Genomic DNA, 20,738 nt, shown 5'->3' with positions numbered 1-20,738 from the left:
TTTATCCTCTCAATTACACTGCCCATACTTGACGTCAAGTACATCTAACAACGGAGGCAGAAATGATTATCCTACCCCCTGCTCGAACACACTGCCCGAAGTGGGGTCCACGCGGGGTCCACCTCCCTCTATTAGATGTACTTGATGTCAAGTACGGGCAGTGTAATTGAGAGGATAAAAATTCATAGCTTAAAGTTTTTCCAAGAAAAGTTTTAAATGACAACAAATGAAGCCTCTTACATATTTATTACTTGGAAATATACATAGCTTGAACAATAAGTGCCACTTGTTGCTAGCTAAAAAGGATGAAAAGTAAATTCTCCCGTGCATCACAATAATGGTGGCATGGATGGGTGAGCAACATCATCTTCCTTGGCATTGGGAAATATTTCGTTTGCTATTTGATGCATTTAATTTTAAGCCAAATGTTCTATGTGCCGCCTGTGCCCAGACACGTGGGGTGGGCAAAATGATCACCCTTTCCCCCTGAATACCCAGTCCATGTGTCTGGGCGTAGACTGCGTTGCGACACAGAGAACTTCAGCCCTTAATTTAATGTCTGCCTTTGACATTGTCACTTTGGTTAAATAGACTCAATCTGTAATATAGGTAGCTCATAACTTCGCATGTAGAGGTAGAACATCTACGAGCCTTGTTAGTCTTTTCTGATTATCTTTATACATTATTTCATTACTTTAGCTGTTTTTCTTTCCATAAAAAGGTGGTCGCAAATTGAAAATATTACAATTTTGGGCCTTTCCCTACTGTACCTTAAGAATCAGTTTGGTAGGTTCATCCGTGCAAGATGCATTTTCTAGGGCTCTGTGGGTATAGCTTGATGGTCACGTAGTTTCTATGTAGTTGCTGATCACATGGATTCTGTCTCATGAAAGGATCCCAGGGCTACCACTTATGTCTCTTATGCTTGCGGAGTTCAGGTTCCTCAACCACAAGGTGTCAATCGGTCAGTCTCAATCAAACTTTAGTTGGTCATGCTAGTTGAGGAGCTAAGACTGAAAGAACCATGCTATTGTCCCTTACAGCCAACACCTTCATAATCCTCTCCATGTTTGTAGTCCATCTATATTCTCCAGACACTAAGTAGTAGGGCGAATCAACGATTCTTTCTGAGACAACCACCTTCTCCACTTTGCACCCAAAATGTGCATACTCACAATGATATCAACCGTGAATAGACTTTTGTAGCCCGTCTTCTTAAGTTGCTCCAGGAATGGGGAATTTTAGACAATCTTTTCGCTCTCACTTATAGAGAGAGAGAGAGTGTGTGTGTGTGTGTGTTTTTGGGATTAGTAAAGTGTTTGTAGGACTTATAAAAAAATTAATGGGTAAAGGTTGTACACACCATTGGTGTATTGTTATTGGTGAAGCCTGATCTAAGTTTTAATCTAGAAAGTACTATGATCCTTCGACGTACTATTTCGCTTTCAAAATGGGCATAAACGGTCAAAAAGTGCATACAACAACACCAAAGATGCTGACTTTTGAAGAGCTCGTCGAGATCTTCGATTTGATATATTATTCGTCCAATGTTGGTTGGAAACTCGGACCAGATCGGGTAAGCTTCTAGAGGTAGTTTTGTACTTTCGTGGGTTAGGGTTTTCTCTATATTGTAACTATGTATAGTTGCTATCTCTTTGAGAGATTAGAGGGTGTGAGAGAGGTTTTGTATTTTTCTTCACAGAAATAGTTGATCTGGATCTATCGCTCTGCTTTGGATGTAGCCTACCTTCTTGGGGATGAACCAAGTAAATCTCTATCCCGTGTGTGTGTACTTCACAGAAATAGGTTGTAGTGGGAGGATGTCACTCCCATCTTTAGAGTTCAAAGAGGAAAAATCATAGTAGCGTCACGAATTGAAGCAATGGCCACTGATAATGCTGGTTATGGACGAGGACAAAGAATGAAAATGTGATTTTTAAAAATGGATTTCCTCCTTTATGGGGATGGGGCAGTCATTTTGCTCCTCATTGTGTCTGGGCGTGGCTTGCACCCCCTAGAGAACATTTTCCTATTTTATATATATAGGAAAAAAGAAACCAATTATAATGAATTACATAAACAGATCAGATCGGATTTTGTTTGGATAATTCTAATCCATATATAGGGAAGAAGTACCCATCATGTAGCCCTTGAATCAAGCTAGGGGCTGATGAGAACAGGCACAACAGCATCAACATGGATGGGATTTTCAATTTCAAGGAGGGTGCTGCGTCAAGAAATCGTCCGATGGTCCTTCGAGTGTCGTTACCTACAAAAGAACCTGGGTGACAAAGAAGAACAGGTGTGGTTCCGGCCTAGGACTCTTAGATGCCTAAGTTAGATCTCTCTGAGCAAATAGATGAATGATTGAATTCAAGATTATCTGATGGGCTAGAGTACCTCTGCTTTTATAGTGGAATGTGACGGTGTGGAGAGTCCCAGCTGATGGCAAGTAGTCTTCGTAGTTGATAGAGTCCCTGGGTAGCAGGGTTCTTCCTTGGTTGGTTGTTTCCCTAAGGGAGGTAGTGTCCCAATAGGGTTGATGTCCTTAGTAGATAGACGCTTGCGTATGGCGGATAAGGTCTGTGGTGGTTGAGTCTGTCAGGGACTACGTGACTGGTGGGCGGTGGCTTAGAGTCCTTGAGGTGGTGCATGTCTTATTGATGGTCGTGGTAGTGGCCTAGTCTTAGATCAGGGTCTACGTCTGCGGTACGATCTATACCCTCATTTGGGTCCACGCCTGTCTGAGGTCCATGCCCCTAGGCAGTCCGCACCCATGGGTGTTCGCGCCCCTAGGGAGTCCATGTTCAAGGGAGTCCACACCCATGGGGGGTCAGCGCTCGCGAGAGGAGTCTATGCCCATAGGGGGAGTCTGCGCCTGTGCCTAGTTTTCATCTGGTTCGCACCTATCTGGTTCTCCACCAGTCCTGAGACGGCCCACCTTCTTGGGCCAGGACACATGGTGGCTTCTAATTGGTTTGTGTGAATCTAGGTTTATCATTTTCCCCCCACTCTCTTGGAACGGAGTGTTCAAGAGAGTATCCTTTGCACTTTTGTATCCATTAAGGGATTTACGGCAAATGAACTCTTCTTGGAGGGTGTACTTATAAATCTCTTGGTGAAGTGGGAGAGGTTGTGGGTTCTAACCTCTCCCCTTACACCTTTTTTGTCTCTTTCTCTCTTCTTTCTCTTTTTCACTTTCCACCTCTCACTTTTCTCATCTCTCTCTTGCTTTTTGCTTTCCACTTTTGGAACTTGGTCTTTGCTTTTTGGTGCCCCCCCAAGTGTTTGCTTTTGGGTGGCAAAGAATAGTGTGACCTCTCATTTGCTTGCTTCTAGTCTCTCCATCCTTGGCCTAGGCATTTGGTTGGCTCACCTTGGTCTTTGGTCTTTTATTTTGATCACGCCCCTGTGTTGTGCTCGTGTCCGCAGTGCCCGTGCCTCGATCTTAGGTTCATCACTCGAGCCTCGATCTTCCACCCTAGTCTCCATTTGCGGCCGCACCCAGGGTCCACGCTCATCGCTGTGCTGCGCGCCGCACCTTGCTCCATGATTCCACTAGCACCGTAGGCAGCAACCACTGGCACTGTAGGGAATCTAGGGTACAAACATTTTTTTTTTAAATATTTTTAACATCCATTATGAATTTGGGTACATGTTTTCACATGAGATGTGATGTTTTATTTCTTCAATGATCCATGTGATTGTGGGCCCCATATATAATGTTACATTGTCTATGTGATTATGGGAATGACATTCTAATAAAATGGATAGTAATTTGATGTATGTGATGCATTGGGATTATGGGTGGATGTGATGCTTCTCTCTCTTTCTCTCTCTCCCCCTATCTTTTTTATAAACAAATGTACTCCATCCCATGGCAGCCCAAATGGTGGGTTGGTTTTTCCATGCGAGGTTTCTTTATTATGGAAAGGAAAGTGTATAGAATATTTTTTCTAGATTTCCATTGTAATTTTAGAGGAGTTAGGACTCCTAGGGCATGTTGATGGTGATCCACATGTGGTGCTCAAAGCTTATGGAGATGCAAGTCACCTACTTTGAATACTTGATCAGGCGGAGGAGATGATCGAGGCGTGGCATCCATGGCATGATTGATGCTCCCAAGTTATTAGTTTTTATTTTTATTGGGAGGGTTCTTTAATTGCTTCTGATAAAAATGCCTCCATCACATAATCACTTTTAATTAATGTTGATTAATTATGTTATTTAATTCCATCCATGATATGTGAGAGTTGATTAATCCCTCTTTGATCATAATACATGTATGATATAGACTAGTCTAAGTCAGTAGACATGTCCATGGTCTCCTATTGAAGATAAATGTAGAAATTGTGTGATATGACCCTGCATAAGCCGACAGGATATTGTCAGGACCGCTGTCACATGGTTATCTATATTTACCTCTATCTAGATACGTTAGGGTATTAGTGAGAGGGCACTACGACAGTGGGCCATCTTTCATGATTCCATGATTCTAACTATGTAATAGGTAAATACATGACTTGGGTATATGTCAGCCGACAGGATTTGGGCACGACACCCAGGTGACCGAAAATATTGAAAGCCCATGAGGCGGACAGCTTAGTCCACACTACCATGGTATGTATAATGACTCCTGATAGGGTAAGTTATGCATGTAAGGGTTTTAGGTATCCAATTCATCTTTTGGGTCATGGGGGAGACCCAAATCATGAAAGACCATTGATGTGTGTGAGCTCAATTTTTCTTTCAATGGTTGTTAATATGCATGTGTTTTTACTTGTACATGTGTAGATCATTATTCAATGGCTGCCTTTAAGTTCAACCTGTTAACACTCATTAGCGAATACAAACTAAATGGTACAAACTATGTCGATTGGTATCGGAGCATTAAATTGCCCCTGACTGTAGAAGGACTATACACAGTTCTAGATGAACAAGTTCCTCCTCAACTCAACCCAAATGATTTTGAGGCAAATGAAGAGATGCAGGATTTCCTCATGAGGGATTCTAATGCATCACTTTACATCCTAGGATCATTGGAAAAGTCAGTTCTGGATTCGGTCAAGGATATACGCACCGCTGGGGGTAAAATGGATAAGCTTGCTAAATTGTTCAACAAACAGTTGACACACGCCCATTCTGATGTGGTGAGTCAAATCCATAACTCCAAGATATCCCAAGGGACTCTAGTGATGGATCACGTCATAAAAATGATCAATCTATTTAAAAAATTAAAATCAATGGGGATAGATTTTGGTCTGCGATACAAGATTGATGTGATCTTGGCGTCACTCACTTCTGCCTATGCACCCTTTAAGATGTCCTACAAGATGTCAGATAAGGAGATGGAGCACACCAAGCTTGCTAACGCATTGGCAGAGGTAGAAGCTTCCTTGAAAAAGGACAAGGCTGAGGTCAATGCAACTAATGTGAAGCCTTCTTTGAATGGGAAGAAGAAGAAAAAGGGAAGTAAGGGTAAGCCCCTGAAACCTAAGGGTAGAAAGTCTGGTAATAAAGGCAAAGACAAGTACTTCTATTGCAAGAAGGAGGGCCACTGGAAAAGGAACTGTCATGCATACCTAGCTACTGTGAAAGGCAAAAAGTCAGATAAAACTTAGGCTACTAAAGAAGGTACATGTGATGTTTACATTCTTTATGAGTCTAATTTACCTTTTGAACCAACCAACTCTTGGTTTGTGGATAGTGGTTCTACTGTTCATATTTGCAATGATTTGCAGGGGTTTAAGGAGACAAGGAACCTGAAAAGAAATGAGGTGTGTCTTCAGATGGGCACTGGAGCTAAGACCATGGCGATGGCTGTGCGAACTTTTATTTTAAATTTTAGTTCTACTTGTTTAGTTTTAAAGGATTGGTACTATGTACCCTCATTTAAGAGGAAGATTATTTCAGTTTCAAAACTTGTTTTGGACGGGTATAGTTTTTTCTTTAATTCTAAATTAGTTATTCATTTTAATAATTCTTTTGTGGCATCTGGATATATGCAAAGTGGTTTGTTCTTCCTAGATTGCTTGTTCTTCCTAGATTTCCCTATTAGAACGAATGTTGTTTCGAATGTTGATTTGAAATGAAAGACAACTCCAGTGAACTCAACATATCTGTGGCATCTAAGATTAGGTCACATTAATTTGGACCGAATCAGTAGATTGGTGAGGGATGGGCCCTGAGAGTGTCTGAGGGTGGAATTATTCCCCACCTGTGAGTCATGTCTTCAGGGCAAAATGATCAAGAAACCCTTTAGCAATAAAGGTACTAGAGCCCCAGATCTATTAGAGTTAATATACATTGGCATGTGTGAACCCATAAACATACAAGCAAGGTATGGGTATGAGTATTTTATAACATTCACCGATGATTACTCTAGATATGGTTACATATGCTCTATGCATAGAAAATCGGAAGTCTTTGATAAATTCAAAGAATTCCAAACCAAGGTCGAAAGACAGCACGATAAACGCGTCAAGTCCTTACGATCAGATCATGGAGGGGAGTATCTATCGGATGAATTTAAAGAATACCTCATATCACAAGGGATAGGTAGTCAACTAACTAATCTAGGCACACCACAAAAAAATGGTGTATCCGAACGACGCAATTGGACCCTATTGGATATGGTCCGGACAATGCTCACTTATAGTGAGTTGCCTCTCTCTTTCTGGGGGTACGCTCTAGAAACGGCAATTTATATCTTAAATAGGGTTCCATCCAAGTCTGTAGCTAAGACACCCTTTGAGTTATGGAAAGGGCATAAGCCTAGCATTCAACACCTTAGGGTATGGGGTTGCATAGCACATATGCGAAAGCAACAAACAGACAAGTTAGAATCCAGGACTTCAAGATGTTATTTCTTAGGCTACCCCAAAGGCACGATAGGTTATTATTTCTTTGACTCGATTGACCAAAAGGTCATTGTAAGTAAACACATCACTTTTATCAAGGAAGAAATGTTGACCAAGAGGTCTGAACCTGTAGTCATTAAAAAGCTATTGGATAGCTCAGAAACTTCACTTCTAGAGGTGAGACCAATTGGCATACCCATTGAAATACTAACATCTGAAGAACCTCGACTTAGTGGGAGGCCTATTAGACCACCCACCAGGCTTACTCTTCTAACCGAAGAGGAATCAGTGGAAGAGTTCCACATGGTACCGGTTGAGTCGGATGACATACTCTGAGGCTCTTAAGGATGTTGATGCCACTAGGTGGCTAGAGGCAATGCGCTCTGAAATCAATTCGATTCATTCCAATATGGTCTGGACTCTGATTGATCCACCACTTGACGTTAAGCCAATTGGATGTAAATGAATCTTCAAGAGGAAGAAGGGCACGGATGGAAAGGTTGAAAGATTCAAAGCGAGATTGGTGACAAAGGGCTATACTCAGAAAGAGGGTATAGACTATGAGGAAACCTTTTCACCAGTGGCGATGATGAAATCTATAAGAATTTTATTGGCTATCGCCGCACACTTTGATTATGAGATCTGGCAGATGGATATGCAAACTGTATTTTTGAATGGGTTTCTTTAAGAAGAAATCTACATGCAACAGCCAGAGGGGTTTTCTTCCTTGGAGGAAGAAAGAAAAGTATTCAAATTGTAGAGGTCCATTTATGGACTGAAGCAGGCTTCCAGGAGTTTCATCAATCAATCAAATCGTTTGATTTTGATCAAAACATGGATGAACTATGCGTTTACAAGAAGATCAGTGGAAGGGCAGTATATTTTCTTGTTTTATACGTAGATGACATATTGCTGATGGGTAACGATGTAGGATTTCTTTCATTAGTAAAGCAATGGTTATCCACAGCGTTTTCGATGATAGACCTTGGTGAAGCTAGCTATATCTTTGGGATCAAACCCATGAGAGATTGCCAGAAAAGGATGCTTGGCTTGTCACAGGCTACCTATATAGACAAAGTCCTGGCCAGATTTACCATGGAGAACTCCAAACGGGGAAATGTCCCTTTCCGATATGGAGTTAGCCTTTTCAAATCTCAATGTCCTCAATCTCAGATAGACATTGAAGAGATGAAGAGGAGTCCCTATGCCTCAACAATATGGAGTCTTATGTGCGCTATGTTGTGTATAAGGCCGGATATTTGCTATGCAGTAGGTATGGTAAGTCGTTACCAATCTAACCCTGGACGGGAGCATTGGAGTGCTGTCAAGAATATCCTCCAGTACCTGAGAAGGACTAAGGAATATTTCTTGATTTTTGGATCTGATCAGTTGTCAGTTCTAGGATACACAGACTTGGATTTTCAAACTGACAAGGACGATAGAAAATCCACGTCTGGGATGGTATATCTAGTGGGTGGAGGTGTCATTGTGTGGTGGAGTGCAAAATAGAAATCTATAGTCGATTCCACTATCGAAGCAGAATACCTTGTAGCTTGCGATGCAGCAAAAGAAGGTGTTTAGTTAAGAAAATTCCTATCAGATTTGGAGGTTGTCCCTGACCTTGTCAAGGTCCCTATTCCCCTGTTATGTGACAACAGAGGGGCCATTGCACAAGCTAAGGAGCCTAGGGCTCATCAGAGGAATAAGCACGTGCAGCGGAAGTATCACCTCATCAGAGAGATTATCCAGCAGGGCGACGCGAGCATCTCCAAAGTGGGCACAACTGAAAATGTGTCTAATGCCATGACAAAGGGTTTGTCTCCTGGAGTGTTTGAGAAACACATGGAGGGCATGAGTTTAAAATGTATGGGGAATCGGCTTTGATGTACAAGTGGGAGATTGTTGGACTTGTGTGTCCTTCAAACCCAATTCGGTCCGATTCAATCCGGTTCAATCCGGTACTTGGTATTGAACTTTTATACATTTTGGTTTGATATTATTACATGCCATATAAACTTTTTTAGCATTATGTGTCCATAAGTTTTACTTAAAATGGTAGTCACGACTAGGGCTGGGCACCCTTATCATATGGTCGTCGCATTGGGTATGCCTAGACATGTGATGTCAGGGTACGAATGCAAGTACTCACATGTTTGATGTGTGTATTGGCGAAGAAGCTACTTTATCGATTCTCTCATGTATTACTGCCAGATGTAGGAAGGGATAGACATGTGTCACTGACACCCTTTTCCTAAGGGAACCCTGTCACTGCAAAATGTGATCGCATTCTTTGGTTCATCAATGATTGAGACTCAAGCGAGTCAAAGTCGGTGTTCTGGGAATGCGTGAATACTTTATGAGTGAAGGAGTTACTCAACATGGCCACCACTACCCAATTGGGGAACACCAAGATTGAGACTGTCTGTGTATGGTTGGATCGAAATCTGGATCCAGTGCCGTTTTGAAAATGGTTTTGCAAAAATCTATTTTACATAAAATAATAGATTATATATGATTATTTCAACAAAGTGTTTTATCGAGTTTTACGGGACCCGGTCAGATGCCCAGACATTCCTATATGGACATGTACTATGGATTGGGGTTTGGCAGTACAAGTGTACATACCCTAAATTCTATAATGATGGTGTTGATTAGTGGGAGAGGGGGTTGTACATGATAATTTGTTATCATGTAGGGAGTTATTTAGAATTTGCTAATTTAATTGGTTCTTTATTTAATTAATGGATTTGATGCTAATTGTAATTATCCATAAATTTAAATAAAGTAACTAATTAAACCATTCCCTATTTGATTATGCTTCTTCACCTTTTAGAAGCACTTTAAGTTTAAACAGAACTACCAAACAAAGAGAGAGAGAGAGTCAGACTCTCACAGGGATTAATCTTAATCCATTCGGGATTTTTAATTAAACCCTGGCATTATAAAAGGGGACTAAAAAATGCAGAGGGAGGATGCTCCACGTTTTCTGCCTGGCCCCCTCTTGCCTGCATTTTGGTCTCTCTCTCTCCCTCTTGTGATCTCTCTTCTTATTCTTCTTGTTTCTCTCTACTGCAATTGAGAGTTAGGGTTTTAGAAACTCAGATCTGTGCTTGAAGAACTAGAGAGCATTTGAGATTGGCTTGAAGAACCTTGGTAGCACCATTGGAGGTTCAGATCTGTTTACTTGGAGCGCTCATTGAAGGAAGAACCATTATCTACTGGAGGAGCAACACTTGAGGCTCACCAAGTTAGCAATTCTTCATGAATTCCTCTTGTTTTTAATTATTGATTATTCATGGGATGCGAAAGAAACCCGAATCGATTAATTTCCGTTGCGCACTCAAGTATGGGATGGATCCTTCTTTCCATTCGATGGATTAGAGATGAATTTTTCTCCATCTCTTTTGGGTTCTATAATTGCATGAGATATAAAAGAGAAGGGCAGGGCATTGGTTTATCAAACCAAACCCTAATTGGGATGCACCAGGGTTCCCATGGGCGGCCATGGAAAACCCTAAAATTTAAATAGGCCGTCCATGGGCAACCATGGGCTAACCCAGAGCGTGCAATACCCTAATTGGTTTATAATTGGTTTCCCTAGGGAATCATGGCTTGATCCCATGGACCGTAGTTTGACCTACAAACAGTCCCTTGTGTCTATCTCTCTCCTCCTCAAAATAAGGGGGCATAGGTATCTTTTCATATGGGAAGGAGAGAGATAGAGTCACGGGAGTGCTGGCGTAGGCCACACACCCGGACAGAGTTCCTTTTCTCTTAATTTTATGTTTGCCTTTGAAATTTGACAATGTCAATTTGGTTAAACAGAATCAATCTATAACATAGGTAGCTCATAAATTATCATGTGGGGTTAGAACATCTAGAAGCCTTGCTACTCTATCGTGATTATCTTTATACATTTTTTTTTTTTGTTTCCTTAATTTAGTTGTTTTAATTTCCATAAAAAAAAGGTGGCAAATTGGAAATATTACAATTTTGGGCATTTCCTTAATGTTCCTTAAGAACTAGGTTGGGTAGAGGTGTCAATCGGTCAGTATTGGTCAAATCTTGATCGGTTATTCTAGTTGAGGAGCCAAGATTGAGATTAACCAATCAAGTAATCGGTCTAGAAAGCCCAAAATTGAGACAGTTAAGTAAATGGTTTTTTAATAAATGGTCTTTATCTTGCCGAAGAAGAGAGTGAAGGGGATCAAGGTGGAGTATTTAGTATTGGTGGTGGCGTCAAGGAGTAGTGGTGATGTAGAGAAGGTTTTTGAAGAATTCTTTTGGATCGATTGGATTGGTAGAAGTCCACCTGATCGAGGCAAAGATATTAATTTTTTAGCTCAACTTCCGACCGTCATAACTTTTCACTATGATGGAGTTACGGGAGCCATAATACATTTTCAAAAAGGGTAGCCAGTGCTGTACAGACCATCTAATAATTCATTTATTGGGTTAAATTTTCGGATCCAAATTCATGCGTTTAAGGGTCTACGTAGCCTCCAAAGTTTTGTGCGTAATTTCATTATTTTTTTTCCAAAACGACTCTTATATAAAGAGGTTGGATTACAAAAAAAAAACAAGAAAGAAAGAAAGAAAAAGAAACCTAATTAAAATAAGAAAAAAATACTATAGAAAAATAAAATAGGAAACTAATATCCTAAAATCGAGCACAAAACTTCGGAGGCTACGTAGACCCCTTAAACCCATGAATTTGGCTCCGAAAAGTTAATCAAATGAATGAATTTATTAAATATCCTGTAGAGCACTGACTGCCCTTTCCAAAAAGGTATTATGACTGTCAGAAGTTGAGATGGAAAATTAATATCTTCGACCTGATTAGGTGGAGTTCTGCCGCTCCAGCTGATCCAAGAATTCTCCAAAAACCTTCACTATATCAAGTGGCCCGATTTAGTTTATGTTGGTGTGTATGTGAGAGGGGGGAGAGAGATACTTACCAGGGACTCAGGATTCTGGAAGTTTTCTCCAAGATCAATCTTTGGCTGGGTTAATTGATGCAAGCATTAGGAGTATCTCCTATAGCAAGTGATTTTAAGGAAGAGCCATAGAGGACAGTGAGAGAGGACATCTACTCTCTTGCTCAACTCCTCCAACATTCCATTGTTAGGATTGAACTCCATGGTCTGCTTGTTGGACGTGTAAGAACCATGTTACTGTCCCTCAGAGCTAGCACCTTCATGATCCTCTCCATGTTCGTAGTCCATCCATAATCTCCAGTCACAAAGTAGTACGTAGGGTCAATCAACGATTCTGTCAGAGACAACCACCTTCTCCACTTTGCACCCAAAATGTCCTAGATAGTCTTTCACAAGTTCTCAAAAGACAACTTCTTCTTTCTTCTTCAATCTCATCATCAAGCTTCAGACCTTCCACAGTTACAAATAGAATTTCTTCTGACCATACTGCTTCAGTTGTTCTATGACATACTCATCAATGACATCAACCATGAATAGACTTTTGCAGCCCTTCTTAAGTTGCTCCAGGAATGGGGAGTTCTTGAAGACATTCTTGTTCTCACTAGAAAAGAAAGAGATTTATGGATGGTAAAGTGTTTGGAGGACCTAAAAAAAATGTTTATTGGAAAAATGTTGTATAGACCACTAATGTGTATGATTCTCTTAAATTCTCTCTCCTCCCAGACACTCTGAGTATATAAAATACACACACAAAGAGAGAGATATTTACCTGAGGGTCGGTGGTATCTGTTGCAAAGGTAGTGACTGTACTTTGATGTGATTCTTTCTTTGGCCAACTCTCTCTTTCTCTCTCACTCACAGGAAAAGCCTCTCCCTTATTTCTTTTTGCAGTTCATCTAAGAGATTACCTCCCTACCAATAATAGGGCCATTATGCGTCGACCTCAACCCAATAAATAGGCCAAATTGGTCAACGTACATGTAGTACTGACCCATACCCAACAAAAATCTGGGGAAGAGGGACTTATTTCAGGGATCTTTATCCTCTCAATTACATTGCCCGTACTTGACGTCAAGTACATCTAACAACGGAGGCAGAAATGACTATCCTACCCCCTACTCGAACACACTGTCCGAAGTGGGGTCCACGCGGGGTCCACCTCCCTCTATTAGATGTACTTGATGTCAAGTACGGGCAGTGTAATTGAGAGGATAAAAATTCCTTATTTCAAGGAACTTCCAAGCTTTTACTGTTGGGGATCACCACATAGAATCCGGATCTGCTCCCCACTTGAGGACAGTGGGGATAGATCTGAACCCTCCATGGGATGTGGGACCCACAGTCCATGGAGGATTGGAATCTGTCCCACTGCTCCCCATATAGGTAGTTGATCCCAACTCATAATATGACTTTCTACCAAAAAAAAAAACTCATAATATGGCAGTATCCCCAATCAAACGACCTTGATTCTGTCCCAAAATCTGCTACAGGCCTATGGGAGTGGGTCTATCACGTGAAGTGAAGACCCTCTTAAAGAAAATGTTCCTTGCAGCAATGACCGATTCATTCCAAACCATCATTAGATATTCTCATTACATTATTAAATTCTAATACTCAAAGAAAATTCCTTTTGTTTTTCAACAAGTATATTTTTTCATATAAAGTTTTTCAAAGAAAAGTTTTAAATGACAACAAATGAAGCCTCTTACATATTTCTTACTTGGAAATATACATAGCTTGAACAATAAGTGCCACTTGTTCCAGGCTAAAAAGGATGAAAAGTAAATTCTCCCGTGCATCACAATAATTGTGGCATGGATGGGTGAGTAACATCATCTTCCTTGGCATTGGGAAATATTCCGTTTGCTATTTGATGCATTTAATTTTAGGCCAAATGTTCTGTGTGCCGCCTATGTCCAGACATGTGGGGGTGGGCAAAATGATCACCCTTCCCCCCTGAATACCCAGTCCATGTGTCTGGGCGTAGATTGCGTTGCGACACAGAGAACTTCAATCCTTAATTTAATGTTTGCCTTTGACATTGTCACTTTGGTTAAATAGACTCAATCTGTAATATAGGTAGCTCATAACTTCGCATGTAGAGGTAGAATATCTACGGTGCTTGTTAGTCTTTTCTGATTATCTTTATACATTATTTCATTACTTTAGATGTTTTTCTTTCCATAAAAAGGGTTTCGCAAATTGAAAATATTTCAATTTTGGGCTTTTCCCTACTGTACCTTAAGAATCAGTTTGATAGGTTCATCCGTGCAAGAAGCATTTTCTAGGGCTCTGTGGGTATAGCTTGATGGTCACGTAGTTTGTATGTAATTGCTGATCACATGGATTCTGTCTCATGAAAGGATCCCAGGGCTACCACTTATGTCTCTTATGCTTGCGGAGTTCAGGTTCCTCAACCACAAGGTGTCAATCGGTCAGTCTCAATCAAACCTTAGTTGGTCATGCTAGTTGAGGAGCTAAGACTGAAAGAACCATGCTATTGTCCCTTAGAGCCAACACCTTCATGATCCTCTCTATGTTTGTTGTCCATCTGTATTCTCCAGACACTAAGTGGTAGGGCGAATCAACGATTCTTTCTGAGACAACCACCTTCTCCACTTTGCACCCAAAATGTGCATACTCACAATGATATCAACCGTGAATAGACTTTTGTAGCCCTTCTTCTTAAGTTGCTCCAGGAATGGGGAATTCTGGACGACCTTTTTGCTCTCACTTGTAGAGAGAGACAGAGAGAGAGAGTGTTTTAGGGATTAGTAAAGTGTTTGTAGGACTTATAAAAAAATTTATGGGTAAAGGTTGTACACACCACTGGTGTATTGTTATTAGTGAAGCCTGATCTCAGTTTTAATCCAGAAAGTACTATGATTCTTCGACGTACTATTTCGTTGTTGAAATGGGCATAAACGGTCAAAAAGTGCATACAACAACACCAAAGACGCTGACTCTTGAAGAGCTCGTCGAGATCTTCGATTTGATATGTTATTCGTCCAATGTTGGTTGGAAACTCGAACCAGATCGAGTGGGCTTCTAGAGGCAGTTTTGTACTTTCGTGGGTTAGGGTTTTCTCTATGTTGTAACTATATATAGTTGCTATCTCTTTGAGAGATTAGAAGGTGTGAGAGAGATTTTGTATTTTTCTTCACAGAAATAGTTGATCTAGATCTATCGCTCTGCTGTGGATGTAGCCTATCTTCTTGGAGATGAACCACGTTAATCTCTGTCCAATGTGTGTGCTTCATAGAAATAGGTTGTAGTGGGAGGATGTCACTCCCATCTTTAGAGTTCAACGAGGAAACATCACAATAGCGTCACGAATTGAAGCAATGGTCACCAATAATGCTGGTTATGGACGAGGACAAAGAATGAAAATGTGATTTTTAAAAATGGATTTCCTCCTTTATGGGGGTGGGACGGTCATTTTGCTCCTCATTGTGTCTGGGCATGGCTTGCGCCTCCTAGAGAACATTTTCCTATTTTATATATATAGTAAAAAAAAAGCCAATTATAATGAATTACATAAACAGATCAGATTGGATTTTGTTTGGATAATTTGAATCCATATATAGTGAAGAAGTACCCATCATGTAGCCCTTGAATCGATTTAGGGGCTCATGAGAACAGGCACAGCAGGCATCAACATGGATGGGATTTTCAATTTCAAGGTTGGTGGAACAGTAATTAATATATGAGTGGTCTGGATTTGATCCGAACTTTTAACTTTTGACAGCCCCCTGATTCCATAGAAATAGAGAAGGCAAGGGGATTATATGTGGGTACAGAGTTTTCTTTGAAATTAGCAATCACACATATGCACAAATGCACAATATGCAAGTTTATTACCTTAATTAACCCACTAATAATGGCTTGTTTAAGAAAATTTGGCTTAAATAATTTATTTAATACCACCCATTAAATGCTGGATCCTCTGCCTTAGCTGGTTCTGTGGTTCTGGATGGTATTTAAGGAAAGGTCAGAGCCCAAAAGAGAAAATAAAATACTAGAATAGTATACTATGATGATATGGTCACCATCTCACCGATGTGATTGCTTTGTCTCAAATCTCAATATTTAATATCGGAACCAGAGGACTAGCCGTCTGGGCGGTCGTACTGAAATAGTAAACTCCCGTTGGTCACTGATTTAATGCTATTTAATGAGGTGAAAAGAGAACTAATAACGATATGATTAGTACAAAACTACAGATTTTGGAATATTAATCGGATCATCTTCACGGAAAAGCCCTGGTTCACAAGTGTACTCGCACGTTAAAGTAGTAATATGCTACAATGAGATGGACGGCTGAGGATAGCTTGATCATGTTGGCATGTTGAAGGTGGGATCTGTAGAGTAAAATGTTCATAGGGGTGCCAAAAGTTGGCCCACACTGGTAGGTCCTACCTGAATCGATTGGTTGAAACCCAAGATCGGTTTGATTAATTACTAAACATATCGAGCTCAAGCACTGATTGATGAATAATCGAACTATGCCGGTTCAAGGTGGTGGCCCAACCTGAGCTGTGACCGACCCAATAACTGGCCATTTATAAGCCAATTAATTAGATTATAACCCAAAGAATGTTCATGGATTCTTTTAAGGCTAGTTTATAGCCAACAGGTTAATCAATCTGTTTAAATCTTGATTATAGTTCGATTATCTCAATCACCTTCTATTCGATTATGGACGGTTTTTTTAATCTTTGACCTCGATACCATGCCAATATTGTATCGATAACACAGTACAAATAAAGGGTAAAACAATCAAAAATCCTATTTTTTTTTTTCTCTTAAGGAAAATCAAAAGCAATTGTATACGAATATCGGTATCATTTTGATTTTGGAGGTGACCCATACTTGATCCGATATCATGAATTAAAACCAAGATGTCAATGCCCTTGCCTACGAGACCCGATTATCTAAATAGGTAAAAACGATGCCAAGCCTTAAATTAGTGGGGACCGATGAGGTGCAACCGAAACCGAGCGGGCTTGACCTTGTTTAACTTCAAGAAGCCATCATTGCTTCTGAAACCGCGGTTCAATTTGCAATTCTTTCCGGATAATGAAAATAATAAATGAGAGGCTTTTTCTATATACTATTACCGCCAAAACTCATTAATAACGATTGTGGGTGGTTAGGATTTTGTTACGATTCAATATACAAAATCAAAAAATCCATCCATTGGTCTTGGCTATGGCCCATCAAGTGTCTGCGATTTTCTGTCATCAATTTAATGCTTTTCTAAAATTTCTGATAAACACTCTCTCTCTCGCTCTTTCTCACAGGCTCAGACGACTGAGTTCTTTTCATGTAAGAGGGAGTCTGTGGCTTCTCTGCTTGTTTTCTCTATTCATTAATGCCAAACACCAAGGTTTTTTGAGGTTGGTTTCCATGTCTCTAAGAACCAAAGATTCCCTTTTTGCTTCAATTTCCGTATCTCCTTTTTTATTATCAGGTTTCCTTGGTTTCTGTTTCTAATTAAGGTCCTTTTCTGCATTTCTTCACCTCTTTCTTAGAACCCATTTGGGAGAGAATGCATCTGTCTGTTGGGTGGTCCATTTTCGGCTTTAAGAACTGTTCTAACCTCCAAGTGGTTGGAAGTTTGAAGTAATATGTATTATTTTGAATTGGGTTTTTCTCAAACATTCAGCACTTGTGGCAGTGTTGGAGGAGAGATGTTGCAGATATGGAGGATTTCCTTTACACAGATTCCATGTTGGGTTTAAACCTTACAGAGATGGACAAGAGTATGGCAATGGAAAGTGATGTTGTGTTCTTAGAAGTAGTTCTTGTCAAGAGCAGAAAGCAATCTCACAGAAGAGTTTTGAATATCATTTGAAAGCTGAGATAGAGAGAACTCAGGAAAGTTGAAAGATTAGAAGAAGATGCCAACAGTTTGGTTTTCTCTAAAGAGATCCCTCCATTGCAAATCAGAGCCTTCGGATGTTCATGATCCAAAAGCTAGGAATCATTTGAGTGCCATCTTGACCAAAAAAACTGGTAGGTCCGGATGTTCAAGGTCCATTGCAAACCTAAAAGATGTTATCCATGGGAGCAAGAGACACTTAGAAAGGCCTCCAAGTTGCAGCCCAAGATCTATAGGGAGTAGTGAATTCCTAAACCCAATAACCCATGAAGTGATTCTCAGCAATTCAAGGTGTGAGCTCAAGATAACCGGTATTGGGGGTTTCTATGAAGGTGGAGGCGGTGGCGGTGGCAGCGGAGACTCAACTTTTGTTGGTACCCTGAGGCCTGGGACACCTGGTCCAGGAGGGCACCTTAACAGCAGGCACTCTTACATCTCTTCTTTTAAGAGCTCAGCTACACCTTCAAGGAAGTCTCCTAGTTTTCTATCTGACAGAGAATGCCCTGCATTTGGAGGTTCTGCCTTTTCTGGTGGTATTGGTGATGGTGGCACTATATCTAGGGCTTCTCATGGGTCGTATATGGTGACTTGCCATAGATGTGGAGAGCAGTTTGGGAAGTGGGAATCCTTAGAATCACATCACCTATCCAAGCATGCTGGTAAGATCGGATTCATTTCATGTCTAATGTCTATTTTCAGCATCTTCTATTTTCTTAGTTACATTGATTCTCAATAAAGTGCATGTGTGGCTAACTCCAATTATGCTAAACTCGACATATGAATTCTTTCATGTGATTTTTTCTGTCAACAAAATTTCAGCCCCCATTTAAATTACTATATGGTCAGGTTTTACAAAATCGGGAATCAGTTTGGTGAATCGGCCATGATTCCCACTGATTTTGATCAGTTTGGCGTAAATATACATGATTACCCTTTAATTTTTATCTTTGATGGGTTTCTGAAGTTGACATAGGTTTAAAAGTTCTTTGAGTTCTCTCTTTATCCAAAGTAACCTCCCAATCTTTTCTCTTTGGTAACTTTTGTCAACTTGTTTCCTTGCCATATGTGGTGGATCTTACTGTTGTTTTCCTTGTATTCCTCCTAATCAGTACTTGATTTCCTTGTGAATTACTGTCAAAATTTACTGAAACTTTTTGAAATCCTCAATTTTCTTAGATACCCAAATGCATGTTATTCACATTTTTCATTTACAGACCTTCAATTTATCCACATTTCCATGAAACTATGAAATCAGAAGTTCACCCACTGTCTTCCTTTCAATCATAGAACTTCAATTTATCCTCTTTGAGTCCAGAGGTTCTGTTTCATCTAGTCCTCATTTGCATTTGGTGCACCAATTATCAAATTGAATCTTATCTTTTTCATTATAGTTCATGGGAGCTTCATATATATATATATATATCAAACTCACTTCTTGCTCTTCCACAGTTACTGAACTTATTGAAGGAGACTCCTCTAGAAAGATTGTGGAGATCATTTGCCGTGCAAGCTGGTTAAAGTCTGAGAACAATTGTGGGCGGATTGAGAAGGTTTTGAAGGTCCACAACATGCAAAAGACCCTAGCTCGATTTGAAGAATACAGGGAGATGGTGAAAAACAAAGCCAGTAAACTCCCCAAGAAACACCCACGTTGCCTGGCTGATGGGAATGAGCTTTTGAGATTCTATGGTACTACTGTGACATGTTCTCTTGGAATAAATGGCTCCTCTAATCTGTGTATTTCTGATAAGTGCAGCGTTTGTCGGATTATAAGACATGGGTTCTCCACGAAGAAAGAGATCAAGGGAGGTATTGGTGTTTTCACAACTTCAACAAGTGGAAGAGCTTTTGAATCTATTGAACTCTATGAAGAAAACCCATCTCTGAGGAAGGCTTTAATAGTCTGTAGAGTGATTGCAGGAAGGGTACATAAGCCTTTGGAGAACATCCAAGGACTAGCAGGCCAAACAGGGTTTGATTCATTGGCTGGGAAAGTTGGTCTTTATTCAAATATTGAGGAGCTCTACTTACTAAGCCCTAGAGCTCTTCTCCCTTGCTTTGTGGTAATCTGCAAGCCCTGAAAGGGAGAAAAAAGAAAAATTGTTTAAAGTAACAGTTTTGAATTTTTTTTTTGTAGTACTATAAAGTTCCTCTTTTCTTCATTATCACCTTATCACATATTTTGATTCTTCTTTACCACTTCAATTTGGAATCTAAAAGGAATCCATCCTTCTGCATTCTTGAACTTGCTTAGGACTACCTCTAGCATGTTTGGATCCTCGATAGATCATGTTGTCAAGTCATCATCCAAGTTTGTTCAATAGCAGAAAATTCCATTTCCTTAAAGGTTGTCTTTTGTCACATATAAATGTTTTGGAGAATTGTTATGACTCCTTAAGAGTCCTTATCAAAGTAGATCATTGTCAAGGAAAAGGGCACAAACTTGTCAGCCATATATTGGTGTTCAAGGTCTTGAAAATTTCACCTACTTTTGACTTCCATGCTCGGACTACTGTAGAAGAAGGAGAAAGAGCAGAAGAGTTAATTAAAATAATGGGACAAGTGCAAGGGTTGAATCATTGAATGCTATGTGCCCTGGCCTGACAAATTTGATATTGTCTCTTCTAATCTATACCTTACCTCATTTATTGGCCTTCTTAACTCTTTCTGGTGCCAGAGTAGGCTTATGTAGAGCCAAGAAATACATTAAAGGTTAAGTCAGGAACTCAGGCCTCTCTCTCTGTAACTTCATTGGTCCCTTTGAAAGAGTTTTCACTATTACAGGTTCAGTAAATGCATTGGTTGTGTGACATGTGTCCGCTTGTGAAAGTTATAGTATGAAAATGGTACAAAAATAACTATAGCCTTTGTGACTGTTCAAACATTGCTGCAGGTTATGTGGGCCTTTGTTTTGTTCTTTGATAATTTGAGAGGGCAGGTGCAGTGAGAGAGGGGGGGAATACAAATTGGACTTGGATAGGTCCTCCGGTAATAAAATCATCTTCGGGGTCCTCTACTGCCATGTGTGCCCCAGATACAGCAAGGCGGTGAAAAAAT

At 40.2% G+C, this 20,738-nt stretch overlaps 1 protein-coding gene across 1 annotated transcript; it reads left to right on the top strand.

Moving 5' to 3' along the window:
* Positions 1 to 17,173: 17,173 nt before the first annotated feature.
* Positions 17,174 to 19,764, top strand: LOC122657001. Its single transcript, XM_043851737.1, has 3 exons — positions 17,174 to 17,196; positions 17,551 to 18,340; positions 19,131 to 19,764. The coding sequence occupies exons 2-3, from the start codon at positions 17,701 to 17,703 to the stop codon at positions 19,760 to 19,762; spliced, it is 1,272 nt and encodes a 423-aa protein (XP_043707672.1). The 5' UTR covers positions 17,174 to 17,196; positions 17,551 to 17,700; the 3' UTR covers positions 19,763 to 19,764.
* The last annotated feature ends 974 nt before the right edge of the window (positions 19,765 to 20,738 follow it).

Source organism: Telopea speciosissima, chromosome 1 (assembly GCF_018873765.1).
Source record: "Telopea speciosissima isolate NSW1024214 ecotype Mountain lineage chromosome 1, Tspe_v1, whole genome shotgun sequence".
In the NCBI taxonomy this organism is placed as follows: Eukaryota; Viridiplantae; Streptophyta; class Magnoliopsida; order Proteales; family Proteaceae; genus Telopea; species Telopea speciosissima.
This window is presented reverse-complemented; position numbering and strand designations above follow the sequence as displayed.

Bases quoted from the DNA above. Each gene is read 5' to 3' on its own strand.
- LOC122657001 (XM_043851737.1), top strand. From the start codon at position 17,701: ATGCCAACAGTTTGGTTTTCTCTAAAGAGATCCCTCCATTGCAAATCA. The intron at 18,341-19,130 runs GTAAGATCGGAT...GCTCTTCCACAG, and splicing joins TCACCTATCCAAGCATGCTG to TTACTGAACTTATTGAAGGA.